Raw genomic sequence first — 25,867 nt, 5'->3', positions numbered from 1 at the left:
CTCGGGGAAGAGCTTGATGCTTTTGTCAGCGAGTCGTGCTTTTACTTAAGCTGTTGTTTACTGAGAAATGATTTTTTTGAAATGACTCCTGTCAAAACGACGGTGGTAAAGCTGATGGACAAATCCTCCTGGCATTTGCTTCTGAGGAGACGGAATAACAATAGTGTTGTGGAGGAAATGCATCAATACGGACTTGAGTGTTTTTTTATTTTTGTCCTGATGTGACAGAAGATGATAACACGGTGACACACTGGAGGAGTTTGGATTTTAAATGAAAAACATGAAAAAACTGACGAGTTACCTAAACACTGTTTTTCTTTTTCAGTGATGGATTTTAATTCTGCTTAGAGGTTTGATGCAGCTACGTTGAATACTCATTAATACTTTATTATACAACATGTTTAAAGCAAAGTCACAGGTTTTATTACATCTTCTCTTCCTCAAAGGCGACTTGTTGATTCAGTCAGAGTCACAGCAGCAGAGGTCATCACACGGGAAGTTTTAAAAGAGACAGAGTGTTTCTTCTTTTCACAGGAAATGTCTTGCTGATGGTCAGATTTTTAAATATAATGTAAATTATTCTTTGCCCATTAGCTGCTTTGGAGGAAGAATTGAGACTTTGCAATAATGCAGCTCACTAGTTTCCCTTCCCTCTCTCCCTGCTTCCTCGCAGGTTGAAACGAAGGCTTCCTGCTGAACTTCCACGCTGAGGTAACCCAGATGACTTCGCTGTGACATCATCAGACTGAACGTTACAGATGCCACAGAAGACGTCTCACGACTGGTAAGTTCATTTATAATCTTCAAAATAATAAAACAATTTGATTGTCGAGGTGGAAAGTGCAACGAGGGAGAATGTTAGAGCAAACTTTATAAGTAAAAGTGGAAGAAGGGAAGGATACAGAGGGAGGGAAGGAAGGAAGGATACAGAGGGAAGGAAGGAAGGAAGGATACAGAGGAAAGGAAGGAAGGAAGAACACAGCAGCTTATTGTCTGAGAGGGCTGCCAGCTGTGGGCCCCTCAGACGCACCTCTGTATTCCTGTGTGGCAGCGGCCCCCTTTGATCAGATAATTGCCCCTCGGCCCCCGGAGTTTGCATCCCCCATATGTCGCTATGGCGACCACCTCTCCAGCGTGCATGTGTGTGACCCTTTCAGCGCCTTTTAAAGATGGACGTAGATGTGACGAAGCCGTGAGTGACGGAGGGAGAGCAGCACCCCGACAACCTCTAACGGGAACCTTTGAATCACTGCTCCTGCACAGTGACGGATGTGTGTGGTTCTTCTCCTCTCTTCACCTCTCTGAGTCTGTCCATCTGTCCGTCTGTCCCTCCGTCTGTCCGTCTGTCTGTCCATCTGTCCGTCTGTCTGTTCGCTCGCCCACAACCTCCCAGACGATCCCTGTGTCCCTGTCAGCAGAAACAAGTTAGAGGAGCGTGGGGGGGACGAGAGTCTGGGGATGATGACACTTTTTTCTGCTGCAGGGGATCACATCTGTCAAAGACTTTCAGACAAAGTCTATTTCAGAAATATAGAAATCCCTGAAGATAAAGATTTTCTCTTGATAATTTGATAAAAATCTCATCAAAATCCTTTCCCCACTCCTCCTGCTTTAAAGGATCACATACAGGAGCCCAAATATTATTTCACTACAGTTCTACACCGAAGCTCCATAACTTTTATATCATAAAATATTATTAAAAACACCTTTATTTCTGGATTTCTGTCTTTGGGATCTTAAATGGGATTTAAATGGATTTTTAGTGAATTTCAACCATGATGCATGAAGATGTGGAGTGAAGATTTTTTTTTTTTGCAGATAAAATAATGATTTTCTGAGTCACAACTGGAAGCTGCACATCTGGACAGCTTCAGCTGCTTCTCACCGTGTGCCTTGCTTCAGAGCACTGCAGTGGTGGACTTCACTTGATTCATGACATTATTCCCATGTGCCTTCATAGTTGCAGAGTGACAATCGTGTTCATATAGAATAAATGCAGATTTAGGACTAACAGCAGTGTGGAGCAGCTTTTAAAACAAAAGTAGAATCAGTCCTTGGTGCATTTGGATTTATTATTTGGAATTTTTCCTTTTTCTACAAATACAAATTTGTTTTCTGAGTTTCAGAACTTGTAGACTGAAGTTGGTAGTTTTTACAGAGTAGAGAAAGGATATAACTACCACAACTTACTAATAAAAATGTATTTTACTATATATATATATATATTAATTTGTTATTTCAAAGGTGACATGTTCAAATAAAGTCAATTTAAACAGAAAGTTCTCACACTCCAGAGGCTGAAATGTCAGTTTTTAATCAGTTTGTCGATGTTGAATTTAAAAAGGCTTAAATCAGGACTTCAGAACAATCATTTAAAAAGTGATGTGTTTATTGAACATGACAGAACATGGAGCTACAATCAGACGACCACAGCTGTATCTCTACCTGCAGGCTGCACACATCTCTGGGAGGAATGTCCTAGTTATTAAGGATGGTGACTATCACAGGATAATCTTTATGAACCGCTCTGCTCAGATTCATCGTTCACAATAATCACAGTTTATAGTCTGAAGTTGACTTTTCACCTCAGTGATCCGCTGGACCACATCACGGTCTGCAGAAATGACACTTGATGATTTTCTTGAACGCGCTCTGGAAGTCTTTGTTGAAGTACGCGTAAATGATGGGGTTGAGCAGCGAGTTGGAGTAGCCCAGCCAGTTGATGACATCCTCCAGCCAGCGGGGCATGTAGCACGAGTCCGGGCAGAAGGGCTTGACCAGGGCCACGATGAAGAAGGGCAGCCAGCAGAGGATGAAGGTGCCCATGATGATGCCCAGGGTCTTCACCGTCTTGCGCTCCCGTGCCATGGCGATCTTGCGCTTGGCCTCGGTGGCCTTCTCGTGCCTGCTCTCGAACAGCGGCGCGGTGCTCGGGGTGTCCGGCAGCGGCAGGTTGCTCTTGGAGTTGCTGTGCACCTCGATGATCTCCAGGGACTCCCCGTCCTCGGCGTGCTTCACGGCTCCGTTGACGCTCGGCAGCGGCCGCGGCTCCACGCTCCTCTTCCAGCTTTTGCTCTGCGCGTCGCCCGGAGTCTTCTTGTGGAGGAGCGCCGGGGACAGCGCCAGGCAGGAGTCGGACACTTTCTTTTTCTCGGTTTTACGCACCGTCTTCCTGATCCGGAACCTGGCAGCTTTGAATATCCGCCCGTATAAAACCAGCATCAGGGTCAGAGGGATGTAAAAAGCCCCGAATGTGGAGTATATCGTGTACCAGGGGTCCTGCCGGATCTCGCAGTGCTTGGTGCTCGCCCTGTCCGGCCCCGGCGCGGTGTTGGGCTGGGAGCTCATGATCAGCATCGGTGGCACAGAGATGGAGAAGCCGACGATCCAGGTGACACTGATGAGGACCGCGGCTCTCCTCGGCGTCCTCTTCTTCATGTACTCGATGGGCTCCGTGATGGCCCAGTATCGGTCCAGGGCGATGGCGCACAGGTGCAGGATGGACGAGGTGCAGCACAACATGTCCAGGGAGATGAAGATGTCGCACGGCACCTGCCCGAGAGTCCAGCGGTTCAACACCTGGTACAGCGCCGCCATGGGCAGCACCAGCACCGACACCATCAGGTCGGTGACGGCCAGGGAGCCGATCAGGTAGCTGGCCACATTCTGCAGGGATCGCTCCAAGGCGACGGCTGCGACTACGCACGCGTTCCCAAAGATTGCGCACAGGATGAGCGCGGCCAGCACGAAGGATGTGAGCACCTGGTAGCTCAGCTTCACCTCCTCCTCCTCCTCCTCGGGTTCGGGGGTTCCGATGGAGAAGTTCTCCAGATGTGTCCAGGCTGTGGAGTTGTTCGCGGCCTCCATCGCTGCTGAGCTCGGGTGCGTGTGGGGAGCTCCGGTTAGTCGCTGGACAGCCCGGCGCGCACGGGGGCCCCGCGGCTCTCTGAGGGGCGCATGGTGCAGAGAGGAGCTGCAGCGAGGGACGGAACTGCGAGTGTCGGCTGCTGATGGAGAATGAGGCTGAGCATTTATACCGGTGATGGAAAATGCGTCACTTGTCCGTGAGGATGAAACCGAGTCTGACACGAGTGGGTCCGGTCACTGCAGCTCTGGACCCGAGCATCGAGCTGGAGTCTGAATAAACTTTAAAAACTTCAACACTGTTTTAGTCTGTTTTCCTTTTATTTCTCTTTTTACACGTGGATTCTTCCATTTTGGAGATTAAATAAAAGTTTAGTTTCTAATGCAGCTTTCACTCAAATTACACAAACCTGTCTTTAATATTAGTGAACTAATATTTGTCTATTTGTCTTAATAAAACCTAATAACTTTTTAATTTTAACATAACTACAACAAAATGGATTTAGTCTTTTGTTGATCTAATATTTTTGTAGCCTGATAAAACCGCCTGTAGGCCACTAATTGGAAAGTTACAAACATGTCACTCAGGCTGAAGGAAACAAGGAACAGTTAATATATTATTTAACATGTTATCACTATAATTACAGGAACGTTCGGTGTTCAATCCTCCAGCACCTGCAGCGAGCTGGTGCCCTCCGGTGAGACACTGCCACCAGGCGTCAGGTCCGTTAACAATCCGTCATTGAATAAACGAATAAATGAATGAGACGGACATGCAAAGTCTTACTGTAAGAACATAACAACACATATGTAGTTACACCTCTGAGGAAAGGGGAAAATGGAAAATGTGCACGAGCTTTCAAAAGAAAAGGCTCGACCCTGCATATTCCTCTTAAGGTCCACACTACACATAGAGGTGTAGTTGAAATGTTTTTTAATTTAAATATTGGGTAAATTAAGGCCAGAGCAGGAGGTTGAACATAACAAACACAGGTCAGAGCATCGTAATGTAATTAAACAAAGATTACATTTATTTAAATTGTATTTAACATCCTGATGATCTGTCTATTTAATTTAATTCAATTTAATTTAAATTTAATTTATTATCCTGATCATCCTTCTCTTTAATTTATTTATTTAAATTTATTTTGATTCTATTTTATTGAACATCCTGATGAATTATCTCTTTAATTTTATTTTATTTTATTTTATTTAACATCCTAATGAATTGTCTCTTTAATTTATTGTATTTTATTTAAAATTCAGATCCGTCTCTTTAATTAATTTAATACTAATTAATTAAATTAATTTATCAACCTGATGATCTTCCTCTTTATTATATTTAATTTTAATTTTATTTATTAATCAACCTGATGATCTGTCTCTTTATTTTGTCAGCGCGGAAACGCTGGAACTTGTTTTGATCTTCTCCACCTTCCGTAGCTCCCCGGCTCTGACGTCACGGGCTGCTCTGAAGTGCTAGCCTTGTTGAACTTTGTGTGTTTAGGTTTTTTTCTTGACGCAGCTTTTCTTCGTTGTTTCGCGTCTCAAACTGCGCACAGTTGTCCGGAAGGTGAGTTCACAGCCCGAGCTACACGGGCAGCACCGAGAAGACGCGTGACAGGACGTTTTTATATCATTTAATCGACCGGAAGCAGTTTGTTGTTGTTGTTATTGTGGGAGCTAACGAAGCTAAAGAAGCTAGCACTGGTTTTGTTCTTGGTTTCTTCACCTGCTGCAGATTCGACACATTTTAAACTCGCACCTCAGACTCAGGTTTATTCTAATGGAACTAGATTTACACTAAATACAACAACATCTGACTTGTGCCTCCAAGCTGATAACAGATCAGTGTCTGTGCAGAAACCCTCCAGTTACACAGAAAGAACAAGTTACTGATACTTTAGAAAAGAGACGTGAAACTATTCACAGAGAACTGGAAAATACACTTTTTATTAAGTTTAATGAGACTAAATCTGCTCAGAGAAATCAAATCATTAACTTAACTGTGTCCTGGGTTGTTTGAAATCAGAGACTTGGGATTATTTATTTATAATAATTAGACTAATGCACAATTAAAGGAGTTAAATTATGAATAAAAACATGTGACAATCTAATTTAAAAGTCATATTGAACAATCATGGACCTGTGATGTGATTTCTTCTTGGATTGTTTGAATGTAGTTTTGTGTTTATTCTGATTGTCTGATTCAACGTGTGGGTTTTGTTTGGTGGATTCAGATCTCACGCTAACCACAAAGTTTGTCGTTGAAGCCAAAGCGAGGGAAGAGGAGGTGAAAAGTTTAGAGTATAGATCGCAAAGGTTTTATTTCTTTCACTCGCATCAGTCACACACAGAGCTGCAGTTTTCATGTGTCCACATACGTTTCTTTACATATATGTAACGAGGCTGTTTCAGTGTTTATCAACCAAACGAGTCCGGGTTCAGGTATTTCCTGTTCTGGTCGAAGCAGACAATTCAAAGGGCTTTAGAAAAAGCAGCTGTGACACATTGTAAAAGCGACATAAGACAATACAAGAGTTGAATTGAGAATGAAAACAATAGATACAGAAATAAAGGAGTGAAAGAAACCGGGGCAGGGTAAGAAATTAGTAATAGTTTGATTTAATAGAAGGTGACGTGGTCAACAGGAGAGCAGTGATTTAAAAGAACAGAGAGTTGATTCTTCAGTTCTCCGGGAGCTTTCGTCCAGATACGTTGAGAACGACTTTACGATGCCACCGTGTTTTATTGTCACCATCATCAGAGCCGGACTGAAAAGCTGCAGTTGATGAGTTTGAGGAGAGGGAACCATGCTCCGCTGCAGGAGGTGTCGCAAAGGTGTGATAGACTCAACATGTTTGTCCACGGTGGGTGAAAAGACTTCAATACATTTCATTTAAATTAGTTCAGCTTTAAACTCATTGAGATGTTTATTCTCAGTGCTGACAGTGTCCAGAGAAACCTTAGTGACTGTGTGTGTGTGTCACGGTGAAACAGGAGGAGGCGACAGAGGAGAGCTCGGGTGCTATTTGCAGTATTTGGCACGTGAACGTTGACGCGCTGCCGGACTGGATCCTGACCTCAGTTCACCAGGTGAGTGTCTCCGCTCAGGAGGGAAGTTCCTGCAGGGTTAGATTGTTGAGTTCACTGGCACACGGGGAAACACGATTAGAATAAGAGTTTTCTTTTCTCATACACATCTGGAAAATTCCATATTTTGAATCCTGTAAAAAATTAGGTCAAGTCAAAGCTTATGTAGCAAGTTTAAAATAACCTCTTAACATTTCTCATTTCTGTTTTGGTCGACAGACAAGATGACATTTGAATTAAAATACATCTATTAGATATTGTATCCGTGGTTTTTGTCCAGGCCCAGTGGACTGTGGGGAAACTGAACTGCCACAACTGCGGCGCTCGTTTGGGCGGCTTCAACTTCATCAACCACACTAAGTGTCCCTGTGGCCAGGACGCTACCGTCCACCTCAACAAAAGCCGCGTGGATCGTGACCACAAGCACCACGTCCTCATCGTCCAGCCGAGGAGGACGAGGCCTGAGAAGGGACGTGCTGCTCCGCCGACAGACAGCGCCGAGAACAACGAGGAGACGTTTAACGGGACAGAACCGGACAGTTTACAGGTCTACTGTGCCGCCGTCACGTCCCACATCCGCCCTGAAGAGGCGTCGAGTTCACCGAGTGAAAACCAGTCGTTTCCCTTCAGTCCTCTGTACTGCATCTCTCACAGGAGAAGGGGCAGTTTGGAGGATGGCGCCACCTTCAGGTCGTCTTGTTTTTGCCCTGCGAGCCTCATGGACAGGTCTGCGGCCGGTTTGACGTGGGCGGGGCCAGATGATGAGTCGACGTGGTCACCTGTCTCGTGTCCCACGCGTCAGGACGCGGCCGGTGAAGCCTCAGGCGACGCTGACGCCTTCGGTTCACTTGGAGGGAGGCGGTTGCTCCTGGATCAACCGCTGCTGCCAACTTCGGACACGGTGGAGTCGTCGGTGGCGACCACGACCAGCCACGAAGACGCTTCTGACTCAACCCTGTTCCTCAGAGGAAGAACCGTCTCCGACAGTGTAGCTGAGCGGGACGAGGAAACGGAGGTGAGTCATAAACCCTGCCTCATCCATGTTAGCAAATGGGACATGAACATGTAGAGGTGCACGTTAAATACGTGCATCTTTCATTTTAGCTAGAAACACGATTGACGGCTGTGACTGACTCGTGATTGGTCGAGCGTGTCGGTGTTGATATTCATGATCCCCAGAGGATGGGTGTCGTTACTTACAGTGACCCTCTGACCTTTTTGCTTCAGGACATACATCAGGCCATGATTGTCATTGTGTCAAAATTGAAAGGGCACATTTCCATTCAATTCTTTGATGACGCTGAAGTTCCCCAGAGGCTAAACCTTTAGTTGTGAATGACCTTTGCTCTCCCCTCTGTCACACTCTGCTCAAACTAAATTCTTGTAGTTTCACTAACGCTCAAAGAAACGCTAAAACAAAGGAGTGTTGTTTGTTATGTCCAACATTTTTTGTTATGGGAAGTAAATGTCTCCAACCATTGTTGCATGTGTGTGTCTGTGTGTGTGTGTGTGTGTCTGTGTGCATGTGTGTTGCCTTCGTAGCCTCGAGCCTCTTCCGCCTCCCCAGCCTCGATCAGCCGGAGAAGAAAAGAGAGGAACCGTCTGAAGGGTCTGCGACGGAAACAGAGGAGGAGAGAGCGCTGGCTGCACCGATGGCAGGAGCAGGTGAGGGTTCATCCTCTGGGTTTCTGCAGAGCTTAAACCGTCTCACATTTAATTATCTGAATTTATTAAAGTAATATAATATGTTTGTGTGTTTGCGTTCAGGCCGAGAGTTTGAGCAGGTCCCTGGTGGACAGCGAGGAGGAAGACCGAGAGGGTCTCACCTGCGCCGTGTGTCTCGACGTCTTCTTCAGCCCGTACAGCTGCCAGCCCTGCGCTCACGTCTTCTGTGAGCCGTGTCTTCGCACGCTTGCCAAGAACCGACACACGAACACGCCCTGCCCTCTCTGCCGCACCCTCATCTCGCACACCGACTTACACGAAGGTCGGCGAGCTCCAGGACTCAGAACTTGACCTCCTGATATCTCTGACGTGAGGATGTGCTGTTTTCCTCACTGTGCTTGTTCCTCCTCAGAGCTCAACCAGACGGTGAAGACCTTCTTCCCTAAAGTTTACTACGGCCGCCAGCTGAACTTCAAGAAGGCTCCGTGCGCAAAGTGGCCGCTGCCCAGCTGTCGCACATGCTTCCGTACCTTCTGGGGTAAGACGCCGCTAAAGTCTGGAAAACATTGAAGTCTCTGGATTATCAGTGGTGACCAGGATGAGGGAGAGGGATGAAATGTCATTTAAAAGGCTGTGACAACAACAAACCGAAAGTAATGAAACATCATTATCCATTATTCATTAACTTCCTTTACATGGTGTGAGATTAGGTGTCAACACTACAAATGTCATCATTTACATTTTATGACATTACACAACATGTTACTGCTAAAACTCCTATTACCAGGTATTTGTCCTCGTATCTTTGGAAGTACAAACCTTAAAATGATCGTGATTATATAAGTTGGCATATGTTTTTTTTAAGTGCATACGATTTTTGTCATTTTTTAAACTTGAAAATTTAAAAGCAAACTGGACTTTTGACAAGAAATTTGAATGTAAAATTTGTCTGTGCTTCATGATGATGGTTATTTTAATATTTGCAGCCTTGAACTTCCATAACTTTCACCCACTGACTCTCTGATTAATTATATCACTTGAAAACACACACACACACACACACACGCACACAATATGATGCAAATAGCTTTTTGAGTAAGTATATTTGTCTCCATTTAACTTCAGGGTATCAGAGACACGTAGCCACGGTGAGGGGACGCTGGCACTTCGCCCACGGAGCCTTCTCGCTGGACGCCCTGAACTTCACCGATATGCGCGGCTGGCTCTTCGACGTCGGCCTCTTCGTCGACTACGTCCGCTCCGTCAACTGGATCCTGGCTTTCCTGCTCCTCTGCTTCCTCGTGTACTTTTTCTTCTTTTGAGGAGCCGAGGACGATTGAGAGTTTGCAGTGCCGGTTTATCCGTCTTCATTTTGTCTCTTGAGAGATTTTCTGACTTTGAGAAAGTCTCATCGAGTTTGTGTTGAAGGAAACGATAAAACCAGATGTAAAAGAAAATGGAAGCGTTCACACTGTGTGAAGAATTCATTGTCTTACTGAAAGTAAACGACAAAGACAATCAGGTGAATCATTTGAATATGCAACTGTGAATTATTTGAATTTGAACATAAAGGGTTTCATGTAGTATTTTAATCTCCAGGAGATTAAAACATCTCTTTTTGAGTTCTGTTTGCTGGATTGTTCAATAGAAATATGAAAAACACTGAGCCACATAAACATTACAAATTATTTATGAATAATAAAAGTGTCTAAATAGATTTTACTTTATTCTACAAACTGAAGAAACCTGTTTTTTTTTTTGTCTCTTCTCTCTCAACATTTCTGAAATAGCTCACCACAGTTTACCTTCTAGAATTAGACTAAAGGCTTTTGTTCTAGCAGGGACGTGGAAGCACATTCTAGAGTAGGAGGTGATGTTTTTGTATAGAGACACAAAAGCAAAGGTGTGATGGAGAAGGAATAATAACAATGACAAGGACAATTTCTGACGTAGCTCCAGAAATAAAATAATTAAGAAAAGCCTTTGAAATTAGTAGAATTTCTGCAAAGATTTATCTTCAAACATGATCTGATCTTCATGTAAATTACAAAATTTAACAACACACAATCTGATTTATTTAATAACACACAAATTGTTGCATTGACCTCGTCCTTATTGAGCCCCTCACACCAGACATCTGAAGAATGTGGCTGAGCTGAAGCACTTCTGAGGAGAGATGGTATTAAATCCAAGGGTTCACTTACTTCTGTGAATGTTTGATGAGCGTTTTCATAAACGACATGAACAATTCTAATTGTTAGAGAGTTATTAGCTTAAGCACAATGTGTTTGTCTATAGTTATGACTTGGATGGAAACCAGATGACATTTTATGACCAATTCATGCAGAAAACAAGGGGTCACCTACTTTATCTGTGTATAAAAGATGAAAGTGCTTGTTTTTTACTTTTCCTGCCCCCTGGTGGTACAAAAGAACGAGTGCACCTTCATCTACACACAGCAGCTAGAATCTCAGGGAATAAAACAATAATCTCTTTGAATCTGTTCACATCTGCAGCAGGAGGAGAAACACTGATGTCGAATGCATGTGAAGCTGCAGCTGCAGCGCGTGTGTACGCGAAGCACCGCACCGTGCACGGCGCGGGCTGCAGCGTGCGGACCACTGCTGCTCTCAAACAGTTAACGACGAGTCGGGAGGGTGACGACTTGTTTTGCTGTTGGCTCCCTCCGCATCCTCCGCACACGTGAGCGCGCTCGGCGGAAGACGGAGGAGCCTCCCTCTCCCTCGCTCGGCCTCCAGGAGGGGCTGAAGGTGACTCTCCTCTCGGCGGGGATGCAGAGGCAGCTGCCGGGGGTCCGTCCCGCCCGAGACTCGATCCTGCTCCCGCGGACAAAGCGCACGGTCCCGCTGAGGCTGCGGAGGCTCTGATCGCTCACAAATCCGTGTGACCCCGCCGCGCTTCTGCTGTGGTTTCCTTCCTCCTGTAGATAGAGGACACCGCAGCATCCGTCTCCATCTGTGCGTGAGTGTGTGTGTGTGAGTGTGTGTCTGTGTGTGTGCGTGTGCATGCATGTGTTCTGCACCGTACGGGCGGAAAAAGCGCCCACGATCCGCAGGGAGCATCTTCCCCGTCAGCCGCGGCGCGCAGACGGAGCCGGAGCGCAGGGAGAGCGCGGAGGAGGCCGTGGACGGCAGCAGGATGGTGAGTCCCGCTCCTCCTCCTCCTCCAACACCCAGAACAAATCCAGGGTGAGACCCGTGTGCAGCTCTGCAGCAAAGCACTGGTTCTCATCCTGCAGCTAGACACTGGTTCTTAACCTTCAGAGACACACTGGTTCATATTTATACTGCAGAAAGACACTGGTTCTTCTCCTGCAGACAGATACTGGTTCGTATCCAGCTGGTTCTTAACCTTCAGAGAGACACTGGTTCCTACAGAAAGACACTGGTTCTCATCCTGCAGAGACACACTGGTTCATATTTATCCTGCAGAAAGACACTGGTTCATATTTATACTGCAGACAGATACTGGTTCTTAACCTTCAGAGAGACACTGGTTCCTGCAGAAACGCACTGGTTCTTCTGCAGAGAGACACTGGTTCCTGCAGAAACACACTGGTTCTCATTGTGCAGAGACACACTGGTTATTATCCTGCTGGTTCTTAACCTGCAGAGAAACTGGTTCCTGCAGAAACACACTGGTTCTTCTGCAGAGAGACACTGGTTCCTGCAGAAAGACTGGTTCTTGTCCTGCAGAGGGACACTGTTTTTTCTCCTGAAGCAAATGAATCCAGGTCGCACATTTTAATTATAAGTTACATTGGTGTCCCTGAGTCCTGCATCTTGTTTTTTCTTCCTCCCCGCAGACTGTCCAGGAATTCAACACCCTGGTGGCTCTGTACCGGGAGCAGGTCATATCCATCGGGGAGATTTCTGCCGACTGTCCGTCACTTCGCGCTCAGATGCAACTGACACGCTCCAAAGGATGCTCCATGGCCCGGGCAGCGCACCAGGACCTCACCGTCATCTCTGGTTCAGGGTAAGAAGACAGAAAATCAAAAATGATCTTGGCCTCAAATGTTTCAGCCGTCCAGAGTTAACCTAATGAATACTGACTATTTATTCTTTATTTAATCATCATGTCCCATGAGACTGTTGAGACCTGAGAACAGAAGACAAACACAGACACAGAACAATGACAAGAATCAAGAAAAACATCAGATAACAAAGATTTAAATGGGAATATAAGTTTGCAATAAATGCCTAATGTTGTTTTTACATATGAGAAACACTGTGATGGGTTATGAAGTGTGTTGCAAGTTAATTCTGTCCTGAACTTCAATATAAAAACACACTGTCTGATTTTATTTTGACCTCTTTTCTTCCTCCTCCTCCTCCTCCTCCTCCTCCTGCTGCAGTCCAGAGGACGGAGAGATCCACCCTGAGATCTGTCGGCTCTTCATCCAGCTGCAGTGCTGCCTGGAGATGTTCGTTACAGAGATGCTGAAGTCCATGTGCCTGCTGGGGGTGCTGCAGCTCCACCGAAAAAGTAACGTTACAATAACTCTGTGACACGAAATAATCACTTTGGGCAAATGTGCATGAAATTGAAAGAAAAATGAAGAATACCAGTGATAGATAAATAAGTCAATCAATCAAAATACATACATTAAATTTACAGTTGATGGTGGTGATTGGATGGTTTGGATATAAACTCTGCAGGGCTACAAAAGACTTTTAATTCCCAGATGATGATGACGAGGATTTGAAGTACTACATGATTATTGTGGCAGAGTTTCCCTTCGTACATTCATACGCAGCTGTACAGATGTGGGTGTTTGTGTGTTGATGGTGTCTCTCTGCTCCATCCTGAAGGAACCGACTCGGAGCCGAGGGTGGACTTCAGGATGGACGAGAGCTCGGACGTCCCGTTCCTGGAGGAGCGATCGTCCTCGCCCATAGACTTCCCTCAGGAGCAGTGGCTGGTGGGAAACGACATTGAAAACATAGAGAGGTACAGGGACTGCGTCTGCTTTTTTACAATAAACTGTTTAAACTCCCGATGAAATGAAATCGTCCAAACTACAGCTGTGTCTCTGCTGATTCCTCGTCTTCACAGGGACATGCGAGAGATGCGAAACCTACTCAGCAAACTCAGGGACACGATGCCATTGCCACTGAAAAACCAAGGTACGTGACGGGATGAGATTCACCATATCATTGATGTGCTTAATGAAAACGACCTGATGTTCTGATCCTTGTTCCAGACGACAGCAGCTTGTTGAACCTGACTCCACAGCCGCTGGTCAGACAGAGGAAGAGACGCTTCCCTGGACTCTGCTGCATGGTGTCAGGCTGAGAGTCAGGCTGAGAGTCAGGCTGAGAGTCAGGCTGAGAGTCAGGCTGAGAGTCCCACAGCAGCAGCACTCGTATGAGTAGATTTTCATCTGTTTTTCCATCTGTTGTTTTATTCCTTTCCCATTTATCGTGATATTTACAGTTTTTCACTGGATCATTATATTTGTTCTCGAGCTCTGTAACTTGACTTCACGTATGTATTTTATTAGGAAAACTCTCCAGTAAATATTTACAAATATGTTCCCCCCCAAAAGACGCCACAAACCCTGTGACCCAATTCCGTGGTCGTGTCCCTCAGAGGCTGCGTTTGACAACAACAGAGGATGGGTCGATCCTTCTCGGGCCAACCTATCGCAGGATTGGGTGATGAAGCTCTAAGATAGTTAACGATGTACGAGTGGGACAAGCCGGTGACGTAAATAGGAAATCCTCCGTGGACCAGACGGTCTCATTTCGGCTCGTCCTTCTTTCGACTACTCGGTTTACGGAGTCCTCCGAAGGACGTGGCCCCTGAATTGGGTCGCAGCTATTGTTGCACTAGCTTTGTAGGCTAACGGGACAATAACGGATGAGATAACGCTAGCTCCCGCTGGGTCACAGGCACGGCAGGGTTTCGGTTTCAGGCTCTCGTGGAACTTTTTCTTTTTGTTTCCAGATGCGTTAAATTTACTTTTTTACGCATACTGTCGTTTTCCTCCAAACCTCTTAGTTGTACGTTATTTTCTATAGTGAAAGATGAGAAATGTAAATATTCAGGCTATGCACAGGCATTTGTAGTTTCCAGGTGTCTCACTGTGTCACACCTTCGTGTCTGAATGTTTTACGATGTGAGCTGTTTTAGTCTGAACAACTTTCTGATGTATTTCCTTTGAGCGTTGTTCGGTAGATGCTGCCTCCAGGTGAGTCTCTGCTTACCTGCGAGCTGTGAACGCCATGTTCATCTCCAGTATTATGGTGCACACACATAACCGGCACCTGTTATTACAAATAATGTCACTGTAGAAAAGAGTACATGTGTAAAATAATAAACATATAATGGCAGATAAGAAAAAAACTGTTTCAAAGCTTTGCCTAAACTTCAACTTTTAAAAGGTCGTCAGCATCTTCGTTTCTTCGCCCCCCCCGATCGTGTCAGTGGTGCATGATGATGTTGGTCAGTTGTTCAGCTGAGAACTTTAATGTCTCGTTCACACGACACGATCTTCAGCCTGATTGTCCCCTCGACAACAATTTTTTGAACTTTCCGACAAAAGCCCCAGATCACAGGCAAATTTGATTCATTTGATTTATTCAAGAGCGCAGTCTTTCAGTTTAAGAGCAGAACGTAGTGGTTTCACTTTCACATTTCATAATGCTTTCACTCGAAACCCTCCGCTCGCACTCAAATTGCCCAAACTGTGAAAAGATTCAAGCTGTTTGAGTGCAAGCTCAGAGTTTGAGCACAAGCAGAGAAAAGCTGAGCACAAGCAGGGGGTATTTGAGAAGTTTTGAAAGAAAAAAAACGGGATAGCAAAATATCTAGAGAAGTCTGTGACAACTGCAGCCAATTAGAGCGCAGGATGGGGTGATGACGGAAAATACGGAGGCATAAAACCAGATGAGGAAAACTAATAAGATAATAATATCAACAAACGTGGCGGAGAGCATGAAAAACAAGTAAAAGTTCAGAGGTCGAGCTAGCGAGTCACAGCACAGCAAGTCGTGTCGTGTGAACTTGGCGTTAGTTACAACCGGAGAACTGACCAGATGTGTTTGGGACAGAGTTATGGTTTTCGTGTCCTCCAGATGTTTTCTGTAGCAACGTGTCTAAATTTCCCATTGACCAACACTGTAGTCCATGACAAGAAACCTTAAAAAACGATGAAATCACCTGTGTATACTGTTTTCATGATCCCCAGAGGATGAACACGATAATGTTACTCATTAGCAGCAGCCAAAAAACTTCTACTTTTACCCAGTAAATATCAAAATAAAATCAAAGTCCAACAGTATAACATATAGAGAACAGAGATTTGATGTTTAAACCAGCTCCCCAGAGGATACACCCTTTTGATATTGTCGTATATTTAAGCAGCAGTGATGTTGAAGATGATGATGAAGGAATCTCCGCGGACACCGTTCTTGCTTGTATAATAAGGTTTATTACACAGAAGTTACAGGTCAGGACGGGTACCGGCACACCCGGAGACGTTCTCGGCCAATTCAGAAGTCTGAGTCGCCGGTGCCGGACAAGCATTCATATAGGGAACTTGTTTACGCCCAAAACTTGAGATAAAATGACATCATACATAGGGGCATCTAATTCAAAACATGCTTCCTACTTGAAGATGGGAACCTCTCCACCTAACAGGTCAAAGAGCATTCTCAGGAGGAGATAACTAACAAGTAACATATTGTAATAACACTTAGGGAGTCTGAGAGTCCAGAAATCAGGCGCCGCTAGCTGTAAACCTGTCATTATGTTTTACACACGTGTCAAAATGATCCATGTTAACTAAATACACCACAATATTTTTCTCTATTGCCACATTCAGGACAAAGTTTACTGTCCAAGCTTTAATATCCGGAACGACTAAACGTTCATGATGGGGCTTGTTCAGCGGGTTGCAACAATGATCGCAGCCTCCAGGGGGCACTAGCGAGGCTTTTCGGTGTCAGGTGCTGCACATCGTTAGCCGTCTGCCCTGAAATAAAACCAGACGATCTTTATCGGGGTGATTAAACTACAGCCATTTTCCCACTGAGTGTCGGTGCAGTGTAGTTTGTAAATCTGTGTTTGTGGAGTTTTTCCTTTTTGAATTAATGTAGTTGCCGTGGTGATGTCCAAGCTGCTCAATTCTTTGTTTCAGCATGTTTATGAGTCCGAGGCCATTTGTAGTTAGTGTGTCCTGCAGTGTAGAACCCCCCCCCAGCTAATAACCAGTATGTACAGCTTAGGACATTTTATAATGTGAATAAAGTTTTATATTAAAATAAGAACTTGTGTTGTCTTCTTTTAAAAAACAATTGGTCTATATTTAAATTATATATATATATATATATTTCCTTTTGCATCAGATGAAAAGATGAATATAAAAATCATCAGAGTAAGAGTGGTCACAGTTAGCCTAGCTTAGCATAAAGACACATCTAAGCTCAATGTTTACAAACTAAAATAAACAATTCATTTATTTTTATCTTGAACATAATAAGTGCAATAATATACACATAACTACACTGTAGGTCATGTTGAACAAAAGAAAACATTATATAAAAGTGAATTACATTTATTTCTAACTTATTAACAGTTATTTTCCCCCTATTTTCATCTTTTATTTAAAATCACAGACAATTCCCATTTTCCTATTTATTTATAAGTCGTGAATAAAATATATTTATTAAGCAATAACACATCAAACCAAAAGCTATTTTATTGACTAAGTGAAGCTAATAAATGTCAAAATACTTTAAAGTACTTGTTGCACCAGTTTTACAACATCAACCAAAACAATGTTTTTACTGAGTTTATTTCCAGATTGTGCAAATTCTTGGACGACAACAAAAGAAAGAGTGGAAAGAAAAAACTAATCTCCTCCGTATCTGTCGAGTGTCAAACATCCAACATCTGGTTTGTGTCTCTGCTGCTGGGAAACTCCAGCGCTCGTTCCTTCCCGTAACAACGAGGGACACGAGCGTTATGTAAGAACTTTATTTATTACTGTGTTCTTTATCTGTTATTATCAATAATAAAAAAAACTTGCTCTTTCTGGGATTTAAAAAAAAACAAAACAGATTGTGCAATTTAACTCCAAACGTGACTGGACGCCCCCGAGGAAACACTGGAGGAGGTTTTATATTCAGTCACCTCAGAAAACAAAGAGTCAGATCTGCAGATCTCAGCGTGGACACAAACCAAACACAGGAGAAGTCTTCGGCTCTAGTTTCTCCTGGAAAGGACGTCGATGTGTGTGGTGAGTCAGAGTTTTATTCATCTTTAGAAGAGTAAATGTTGCATAAATTATATTTTAGTTTAGTTTTAGTTTGTTTCACATCATTTACATTTATTCTCATTTCTGTTGGTTTTGCATTTACTCCATGTGCACCTCATATTTTTATTTTCACTTCTGATACACTTTATACTTTTTACTTTTTACTGAATCTTGGCGCGAGCTGGCACAAGAATTATCTTTGGGATTTGAAGTCTTGTCTTGTCTCTATTGCTCTTACTTAAGATTTAACATTTCCACTTAGAACAATTTGCTTTGTGGCATTTTATTGCTTTATTTTCTGGGGGTATTTTTCTTATGAAGTGCCTTTTTATGCCATATATGTAATATCTCTGTGTGAAACCTACAACTTAAAATTTATAGTAAATGGAAAAGATTGGAACTGGAAAAGATCAGATGCTGAAAGTTGCCGTATTACTGCACAGTGCATCTTAGTTATCGAGTTTAAGTGGGATCATCATGATGAAGAATATTTAGATGTTTAAATGTTAAAGTACAATTAAATATCAGTATGATGAAAACCCAGTTAAAACAATCATTATATTGAATTATTTTCAGAATAAGTCAAACTAGGTTGGACTCCCCCGGGTGTGATGGCGTCCTCCAGACAGTTTCTCGTGCTGCTGCCGCTCCTCAGCTTCGTCTCAGCCTCACTCGCCTGTTCCTGTGACCGATATCCCTGGAGCTCGTGGTCCAGCTGCTCCAGGACCTGTAACCACGGAGCCCAGCAGAGACTGAGGTGAGACGCAGAAAAACTTGTCTCTCAAACTGAACTGTCACTTTTTTTAACTGTCAAGTTTGAGCAAAGTTATTAACCCCCCCACAGCTGCTCCACATCTAAGTGACTTTCCTACCTTTGAGACAGGATGTTCCAGTTTGACGATTACTACTGGAAGAGCAGCTGCAGTCAGCTGTGTGACAAATACGACAGGAGAGGCTGCAACGAGCAGGCCTGTCCCATCAACTGCCTGCTGACGCAGTTCGAGCCCTGGTCCGACTGCTCACCCTGCGCCAGGAAACAGGCAAGAAACTCACAGCTCACACGGCAGGAACACTATCGCTGACGGCTACAGTCCCACAATGCAATGCACAAAGAAAATACAGGGGCAAGGAAGTCATCACGACGACAGTGTCACTCCGTAGAGCTCATACCTGCAAGATCCTCTTTTGAAACCACCTTTAAAACCACAATATCCAGATCTTATTCAACACTCGTAGATATCAGTCCCTTAAATGTGTCTGATTTTGATCCGTCAGTGTTTTTTTGATTTCCTGTCGTGCTGTTGCCGTAGTTACGCACCCGCTCCGTCCAGAGGCCGTCCCAGTTCGGGGGCTCGGACTGCAGCGTGGAGCTGACGGAGGAGAGGCCCTGTTACCCCTCCACGGAGTGCAAGTTAGCGCCTGTCGACTGCAGAGGCGACTTCAAGTGCGATAACGGTGAGTTGTGTGTTTTTCTCATTCAGGGAGTAAAGCCCACATCTAAACACTCTCTGTGCCGCAGGACGCTGCATGAACTCGACGCTGACGTGCAACAGGCAGAACGACTGTGGAGATAACTCAGATGAGAGGGACTGTGCCGACCTCTCCGTCGTGTGTCCAGCAGAGAAGATGGTGGCCCCCGGGGCCGACCTGGTGGGCAATGGGTAAGCTCAGAGGTTAAAGGTCACCGCTGAGTTTACGGCTGTAGATTTAAAGTGAATTGTTCACATTCCTCCTGCTGGGGTCGTAAATTACACTCCGCTGTTTGTTATTAGAACATCCTGCACTTGCGAATTGTGCAACTTCTTTTTGCACATAAGATGAGATATAACATCCGTATCACTTCTGCCAAGGAGGTTATGTTCTCCCCCTTGTCCGTTTGATTGTAAACAAGATTGCGCAGAAACTACAGAACAGATTTGCACAAAACTTGGCAGAAGGATGTGATGAGGGTCAAGAAAGAACTCAGTAAATTTAGGCGCAAATCCAGGAAATTTCTGTCACGTTCTTTCACATTTTCCCAGTTAATACTTCATGTGTTCAAAAGTCAGGCATATTTAGAGGACTGAACTGAGTGTGTGTCAGTCTGGTGCAGTTCGATTGAATTCAAGGGAACTGTTGAGCCTTGGTGGGGTTTGAGCTCCAGGAGCGTCCTTCTAGTTGTGCAGTGCGTTTTGAATTCTCCTTGATTTGTGTTTGCAGGTTTGATGCTTTGGCGGAGGAGCCGAGAGGAGCCGTGCTGGACAACATGTTCATGGGAGGAAGCTGCATCATCAGGAGGCCTCCGACCACACTGCTCTACCATCGAATCCCTCACAACTTTGAAAACTTCGACATCAAGGTTGTGCCATTGTTCTGAATGTTTGACTGTCGAGGCTCAAATGCAGAAGAATAAGTTTGTTTGTTGAAATATCCGCATGTTGTGCGTTTCCTTTTTAATTAAACAATTTCAACACTGAGAAATTACATCTTTATAAATGATTTAGCAAAACAGAACAAACTCCAGTTGACACCAGAACAGAAATCAGCTCTCAGACTGATTCAAGATGTAAGAACCTTATTGTCATTGTGTAAGAATAAGGAAATTATGAGTGTGTGTCATCCTAATATTAAATTGTGCCTGAACATTTTGTTTTGTTTGACAATGTCAATGTCATTTGACAATGAAATTTGTTACCAGATAATTTTTAATAACCACCAAGTCCAGCTATTGTCCCAGTTTTTCATATCCAACACAATTCTTTCTCATCTTCACAAACATTTTAGTAAAAATCCCAGTTTTTTTGTCGCTGCTCTTCTCGTAAACCTTGTTGTCCTGATGTATCTGTGGTCGTGAAGGTCGGGGAGCTGCAGGACTTCAGCACTGAGCCGCAGCAGCTGCACACAGACTCCATCAGTGTGAAGACGTCCAGCTCGTCTGGAGGCCACAACCCATCTCGGTGGAACCACTTCTTCATGTTTTTGGGCAGAGGGTTTTTGAAAAAGGAGGCGTTTGAAGCTTCAAAGAAAGTGGTGAGTGATAATTTAAAAGATCATAATTCTCTTATCCCCTGATTCCCTCAATTATCTTGAAGAGTGACATTGTCTTTGTTTAATAAAATGTCCTCACTGTGACCGTCTGAGCCACGGTCCCCACATTGACACGTAGGAATGAATAGTTTCCTATCGTTCTCTCTGTAGGACTCCAAGTTTTTCCGGGTGCACCAGGTCCTCCCGGTGTCCAGGTTCAAGGTGAAAGAACCGGGCGACCTCGTCCTTTCGCTGCCTTTCCTCCAGTTCCTTCAGGCTCTTCCTCTCCAGTACAACTACGCCCTCTACAGGGACATCTTCCAGCGCTTCGGGACACATTACTACAGCTCGGGGACGCTGGGAGGCCACTACGACCTGCTGTACCAGTACAGCAGAGAGGAGCTCACCAGTTCAGGTACGATAGCACAGCCTGGTGGACAAAGATCAGAATGCAGTGACAGTGATTCTTCACAATGTTAAATCAACATAATTGTTTCTGCCCTTAGATGAATAGATTTTATGCTCTGATTTGTTTTGACACAAATGGGACAAATCACATGTTACTGTTTTCCCATGATTCAACAGGTGTCCACTGTTTCTGTGGGAAGAACAAACTGTGTTTCCACATCTAAACCATCAAGTAAATCTTTGCTTCCTTTGTCTGTGTCGGTCTTTCTCCCCGACAGGTGAAACAGAAGAGCACATCAGAGGCTGCCTGGGCAGAGAGACCAGCTGGACCGCCGTCCTCTACAGCCCACACGCCAGGCTTTCCCCCTGCCGCGACGACAGGATGACTCAGAAATACAAAGGTCACATCAAACATCTGCAGGACGCACAGCAGCTTTTTACAGAATCCTGCTGTTCACGGCTCACAGAGAATCCTGATTCTATCATCTCAACAATCTCTCCTTTATCCATTCCCACCTCTTTTCTGATTCAGGCTCGTACATCCAGGCGGCGGAGAAGTCTTTCTCCAGGGTGAAGGGAGGACGAGCCAGGGAGGCAGCAGCTCTGGCCTGGGACCGGCAGGGCCCTGCTCCGGACCGAACATCCTACAAGAACTGGGCCAAGTCTGTCCTGGACAACCCTGCTGTGGTTGAATATCAGGTTAAATCTCAAAGCTCTTCACTCAAACGTCTTCACCCAAATACATCAAAGTCCATAAACACTGACGCTGTGCTCATGCATGTGTTGGTCCAGCTGCTGCCCATCATAGACCTGGTTCGAGGGATCCCCTGCGCTGCGACGAAGAGGAGGCACTTGAGGAAGGCCCTCCTGCAGTACCTGGGGGAGTTCGACACCTGCAAGTGTGAGCCGTGTCCGAACAACGCCAGGCCCGTTCTGTCCGGCACAGAGTGCAAGTGTGTTTGCCAGACCGGCACCTACGGCACCAACTGTGAGAGACGGGCTCCTGACTACAATTCAGGTACGACTGAGGGGGTCACGCGATCGCGTCTTCGGAAATCTGCGGCTGTTCGATGCACCTGTTAATGTGGCTTCTTGTGTCATTCCCACAGAGGAGGTGGACGGTCTCTGGAGCTGCTGGGGGCCGTGGAGTCGCTGCTCGGCCTCCATGAAGAGACGCCGGGTGAGGGCGTGTGATAACCCCACCCCCCTCAGAGGAGGTCAACCCTGCCTCGGCCCCAACAGGCAGGAGGAGCCGTGTCACATCAGCATCTTTGAATCGTAGGTTTTCTTAAACAGAAACTTTTAATCCACATTAAGTTACTGAAATATAACAAAGTCATCAAAGTTTATATCCAGATAATTGACGCGTTAAGTTTCTGATGATGCAAATCGAAAAAAATTGCCTGCAGCTTCACAATAAAAGCATTTTACTGGCAAAAAAACAATTGGACTTTTATTATGACAATGACCATTGTCTCATTTTATAGACAAGAAAAATATTTTTAAAATGGCAATCGTTGAGAATGGTTGATAAAATAACACAATGGTATTCGTGTCTATGCCGCATTAATGAAAGTATTGCAATACTTGTACATTTGAAGTTTGATGAACTTGATGTCTGCGGTGATATTCTTGGAAAGGACAAAGGTCAAGTTCATTATTGTGCGACGGCAGCTTCTGGGCTCAGGTGAGAAAATGAAATACTGCAGGAAGTAATGAAAGCGTCGGAGCAGCAGTGAGCTGCTGATGAAAAGCTGCAGGCGATCGACTGCACCTCCGACTTCTCACTGTGCCTCAGACTCACGACATGATTACATCACTTTGTCACAGGATGATGGAACAAACACAACAACCCACGTTTTCACTTTCCAGGAACAACTACAGGCTGAAATCTGCCAAACTCTCCACTTTAACTCTTATTTAAAGATGTAAAGTTCGTCCGTGTCTCTTTGGATTGTCTCGTTCAGACAGGGGACGTGTGATAACGATGACGACTTCACTGTGGGCTGGAGAGACGAGCTGCCTCCTGGTGTTCAGGGCTGTGTGAGGCCACCGAGGCCCGAGAACAGCCTCCTCAGGGTAAAGACCAACCTGTTCATACAATATACAAATTATACACCACTGAAATCTTCCAAAATTACAATAAAAATGTATATTTAATGAGAAAAATATGAGTAAAAGTGAATAAAATAAAACAAAAGCGAGAGATTGAATTAATCTTTTAATTGTGATGTTGGAAAGAGAAATTATCATTAAGTTATAACTATTGTAAATTTGAAGACAATTGTCATGAGATATTTCAGAGGGAACGAGCAGCAGAAGTGAGGAATGAAGGAATGAATGAATAATGGTTGCTGCTGTGGTTGGTTTATATTCTTCTTCTTCTCTGCATGAATTTGCTCGTCGGACAGAAAGCGAAGCAGTACTATGACCTTGGTGAGGAGGAGGAGTTTGAGTGCTTCACTGGGTTCGAACTGGAGGGTTTTCAGTTCTTCAACTGTCTCCCTGACGGAACCTGGAGTCCACCAAAAGGAAAATGCATCAGTAAGTTTTTTACTTCACCAGCATGTCCAGTCGCGTGTTTATTTCAGGTTCCAACTTGTCCTCCTGTACATTTAGAGAACCTCTGTCTTCCTCCTGAGATCCCTGATGGGATGACGCTGCTCCCCAACAAGGACCAGTACAGACTGGGGGAGTCTGTGGGTTTGAACTGCATCGAGGCGAACGTGGTGCCGCGGCCGGGAGGTTCATACAGGTGCAGCAACAGTCTCACCTGGGAGCCTCCGTTACCGGCTGAGCTGCGCTGCACCGCTGGTGACGTAGACATGATGAGAAACCAGCTGAGCTCCACTCAGCGACATCCTCGTTCATGATTCATTCAAAGTGTGTTATGATTTGTATGAATAAAGTTTTCTTTCATCCTCCCGTTTGTAGAGGAACCGTTTGTCCCCGACCGTCAATGTGGACCAGGACAGAAACTACAGGACGCTCAATGTGTCTGCGTCCAACGGGAGAGCTGCCTGTGAGACTTCACCTACTTATTACTTTGTTCACGTTGTCTTTTCACTTTGTCTGATGCACTTTCAGTCAAGTCAGAATTATTTACCCTTATAATATAACTTATATAATATCTAACACATTAAAAAACAGGAGTTGAGCCAAAGTATGGAGCCAAATCAAGTAAGTGATGCAATGATAGAATCAAAAACAACAATTTCTTACCTCAGAAAAATGTGCAATAACTTATTAATATATATAAATACACTTAAACTTTATATTGAGCTTTAATTTCATTTCAAATTAGTTTTTCTCTGATGACACTTGAGAAAAATGCAGTAAAAGACAGAACAAGATAAAAGTAAAATGAAATAATGATTTACAGACATTAGAATAATAATAGAACAGAATTAGGATTAAAAAATAATTTAAATTATCGGTAGTGAAACGCTTTAATGACATTATCTTAGTGTTTATAATTTTACCGTATATATATAAGAATTTAGAGTGTGTGTGTGTGTGTGTGTGTGTGTGTGTGTGTGTGTGTGTGTGTGTGTGTGTCCAGGTCACAATCAGCAGATCTCTGCGTCCTGAACCTGGACGTCGGCGTCACCGTGTCGATGTCCCTCTGCTCCTTCCACGCCGGCCGTTGCCACGGCGACCCGCTCTTCTTCGTCAGCGAGGGCGAGTGTGATGCGTCCGACTCGGGGAAACTGGAGTGGGCCAAGTTCAGAGCCAAGATGTCGTCTAAGAGCTCAGCTCAGGAGCCCTGTGATCTCGACACCTGCTACGAGTGGGAGACCTGTTCTGGTGAGTTTTTAGATTTCTACTGGGATTTTTTATTAATGTACTGCAAAATATCACATTTTATTTATTTTACAGGCATCTTTCTTAGTGGTTATGATGATAACCTTTACAATTTAACCTTCTTAAAACAGATTTTCACCTTAAAGAAAAAAACTTATTTATATTTTCTAAAACAGCATTGGTTATATTTTTCTGAACAAACATGAGGTTTGACCATCAGACGGTTTTCCCTGACGTCCTCCTGTCGTGTCTCTCGTCAGCCTTTAAGAAGTGCGAGTGTCGAGCAGCTCGTGACTGTCAAGAATCCAACGAGCACATGTTCTGTGTGAAGCTGACGAGGAGCCAGAGGACTCGAGCTCTGGACCTCTGCTCCATGGCCGCGCTCAAATGTGCCAGCTACGAGTTTGAGATCCTCAGGGAAGGAGCGTGTGAGTCCAGGTGATTCTGATGGGATTGTTTTTGCAACACAACAGTTGGGCCCCAGTCACAACTCATCTAGTCATCTAACTTCTCAACCCGACCTGATTTGATCCGAGATGCTTTGTAAGGACGGGACAGTGATTTTTAAAAAAGTGTCTCAAATCATTTCTGACGACAGGAGGAGATTGTTTCTCTGTTAAACGTTTTTTTCACGTGTAATGATAATTACATTTCTTACAGTACTGTTCGGGTATCACCTTCAAATATTTGTCAAATGATGAAATTACATTAATGTGACCGAGAAATATTCAAAAAATAAAG

At 44.4% G+C, this 25,867-nt stretch overlaps 3 protein-coding genes across 5 annotated transcripts; 2 read left to right on the top strand and 1 right to left on the bottom strand.

The window, feature by feature from the left end:
• Positions 1–2,489: 2,489 nt before the first annotated feature.
• htr1ab (5-hydroxytryptamine (serotonin) receptor 1A b) lies at positions 2,490–4,079 on the bottom strand. Its single transcript, XM_034603303.1, has one exon. The coding sequence runs from the start codon at positions 3,865–3,867 to the stop codon at positions 2,608–2,610; it is 1,260 nt and encodes a 419-aa protein (XP_034459194.1). The 5' UTR covers positions 3,868–4,079; the 3' UTR covers positions 2,490–2,607.
• A 1,238-nt stretch (positions 4,080–5,317) lies between these two features.
• rnf180 (ring finger protein 180) lies at positions 5,318–10,282 on the top strand. Of its 3 annotated transcripts, none has more exons than XM_034603302.1 (9): positions 5,318–5,437; positions 6,632–6,734; positions 6,865–6,960; positions 7,238–7,504; positions 7,535–7,972; positions 8,500–8,622; positions 8,725–8,944; positions 9,035–9,160; positions 9,748–10,282. In XM_034603302.1, the coding sequence occupies exons 2-9, from the start codon at positions 6,678–6,680 to the stop codon at positions 9,942–9,944; spliced, it is 1,524 nt and encodes a 507-aa protein (XP_034459193.1). In that variant the 5' UTR covers positions 5,318–5,437; positions 6,632–6,677; the 3' UTR covers positions 9,945–10,282. The 3 variants fall into 3 exon arrangements, with proteins under 3 accessions (XP_034459193.1, XP_034459192.1, XP_034459191.1); XM_034603301.1 differs by having other exon boundaries at positions 7,238–7,972; positions 9,748–9,977; positions 10,009–10,282; XM_034603300.1 differs by having other exon boundaries at positions 7,238–7,972.
• Positions 10,283–11,127: 845 nt separating this feature from the next.
• Positions 11,128–25,568, top strand: c6 (complement component 6). Its single transcript, XM_034603182.1, has 24 exons — positions 11,128–11,784; positions 12,449–12,621; positions 13,001–13,131; positions 13,458–13,596; positions 13,702–13,772; positions 13,850–13,936; positions 17,813–17,890; positions 18,491–18,665; positions 18,792–18,948; positions 19,219–19,363; positions 19,428–19,569; positions 20,108–20,246; positions 20,744–20,917; positions 21,086–21,329; positions 21,601–21,723; positions 21,855–22,021; positions 22,115–22,340; positions 22,432–22,600; positions 23,290–23,401; positions 23,734–23,866; positions 23,942–24,136; positions 24,257–24,344; positions 24,885–25,129; positions 25,387–25,568. The coding sequence occupies exons 1-24, from the start codon at positions 11,653–11,655 to the stop codon at positions 25,566–25,568; spliced, it is 3,627 nt and encodes a 1,208-aa protein (XP_034459073.1). The 5' UTR covers positions 11,128–11,652.
• Positions 25,569–25,867: the final 299 nt, after the last annotated feature.

Source organism: Hippoglossus hippoglossus, chromosome 12, assembly GCF_009819705.1.
Source record: "Hippoglossus hippoglossus isolate fHipHip1 chromosome 12, fHipHip1.pri, whole genome shotgun sequence".
Taxonomy (NCBI): Eukaryota; Metazoa; Chordata; class Actinopteri; order Pleuronectiformes; family Pleuronectidae; genus Hippoglossus; species Hippoglossus hippoglossus.
Note: the sequence above shows the minus strand (reverse complement) of the source record. Positions and strands in the feature narration are given on the sequence as shown.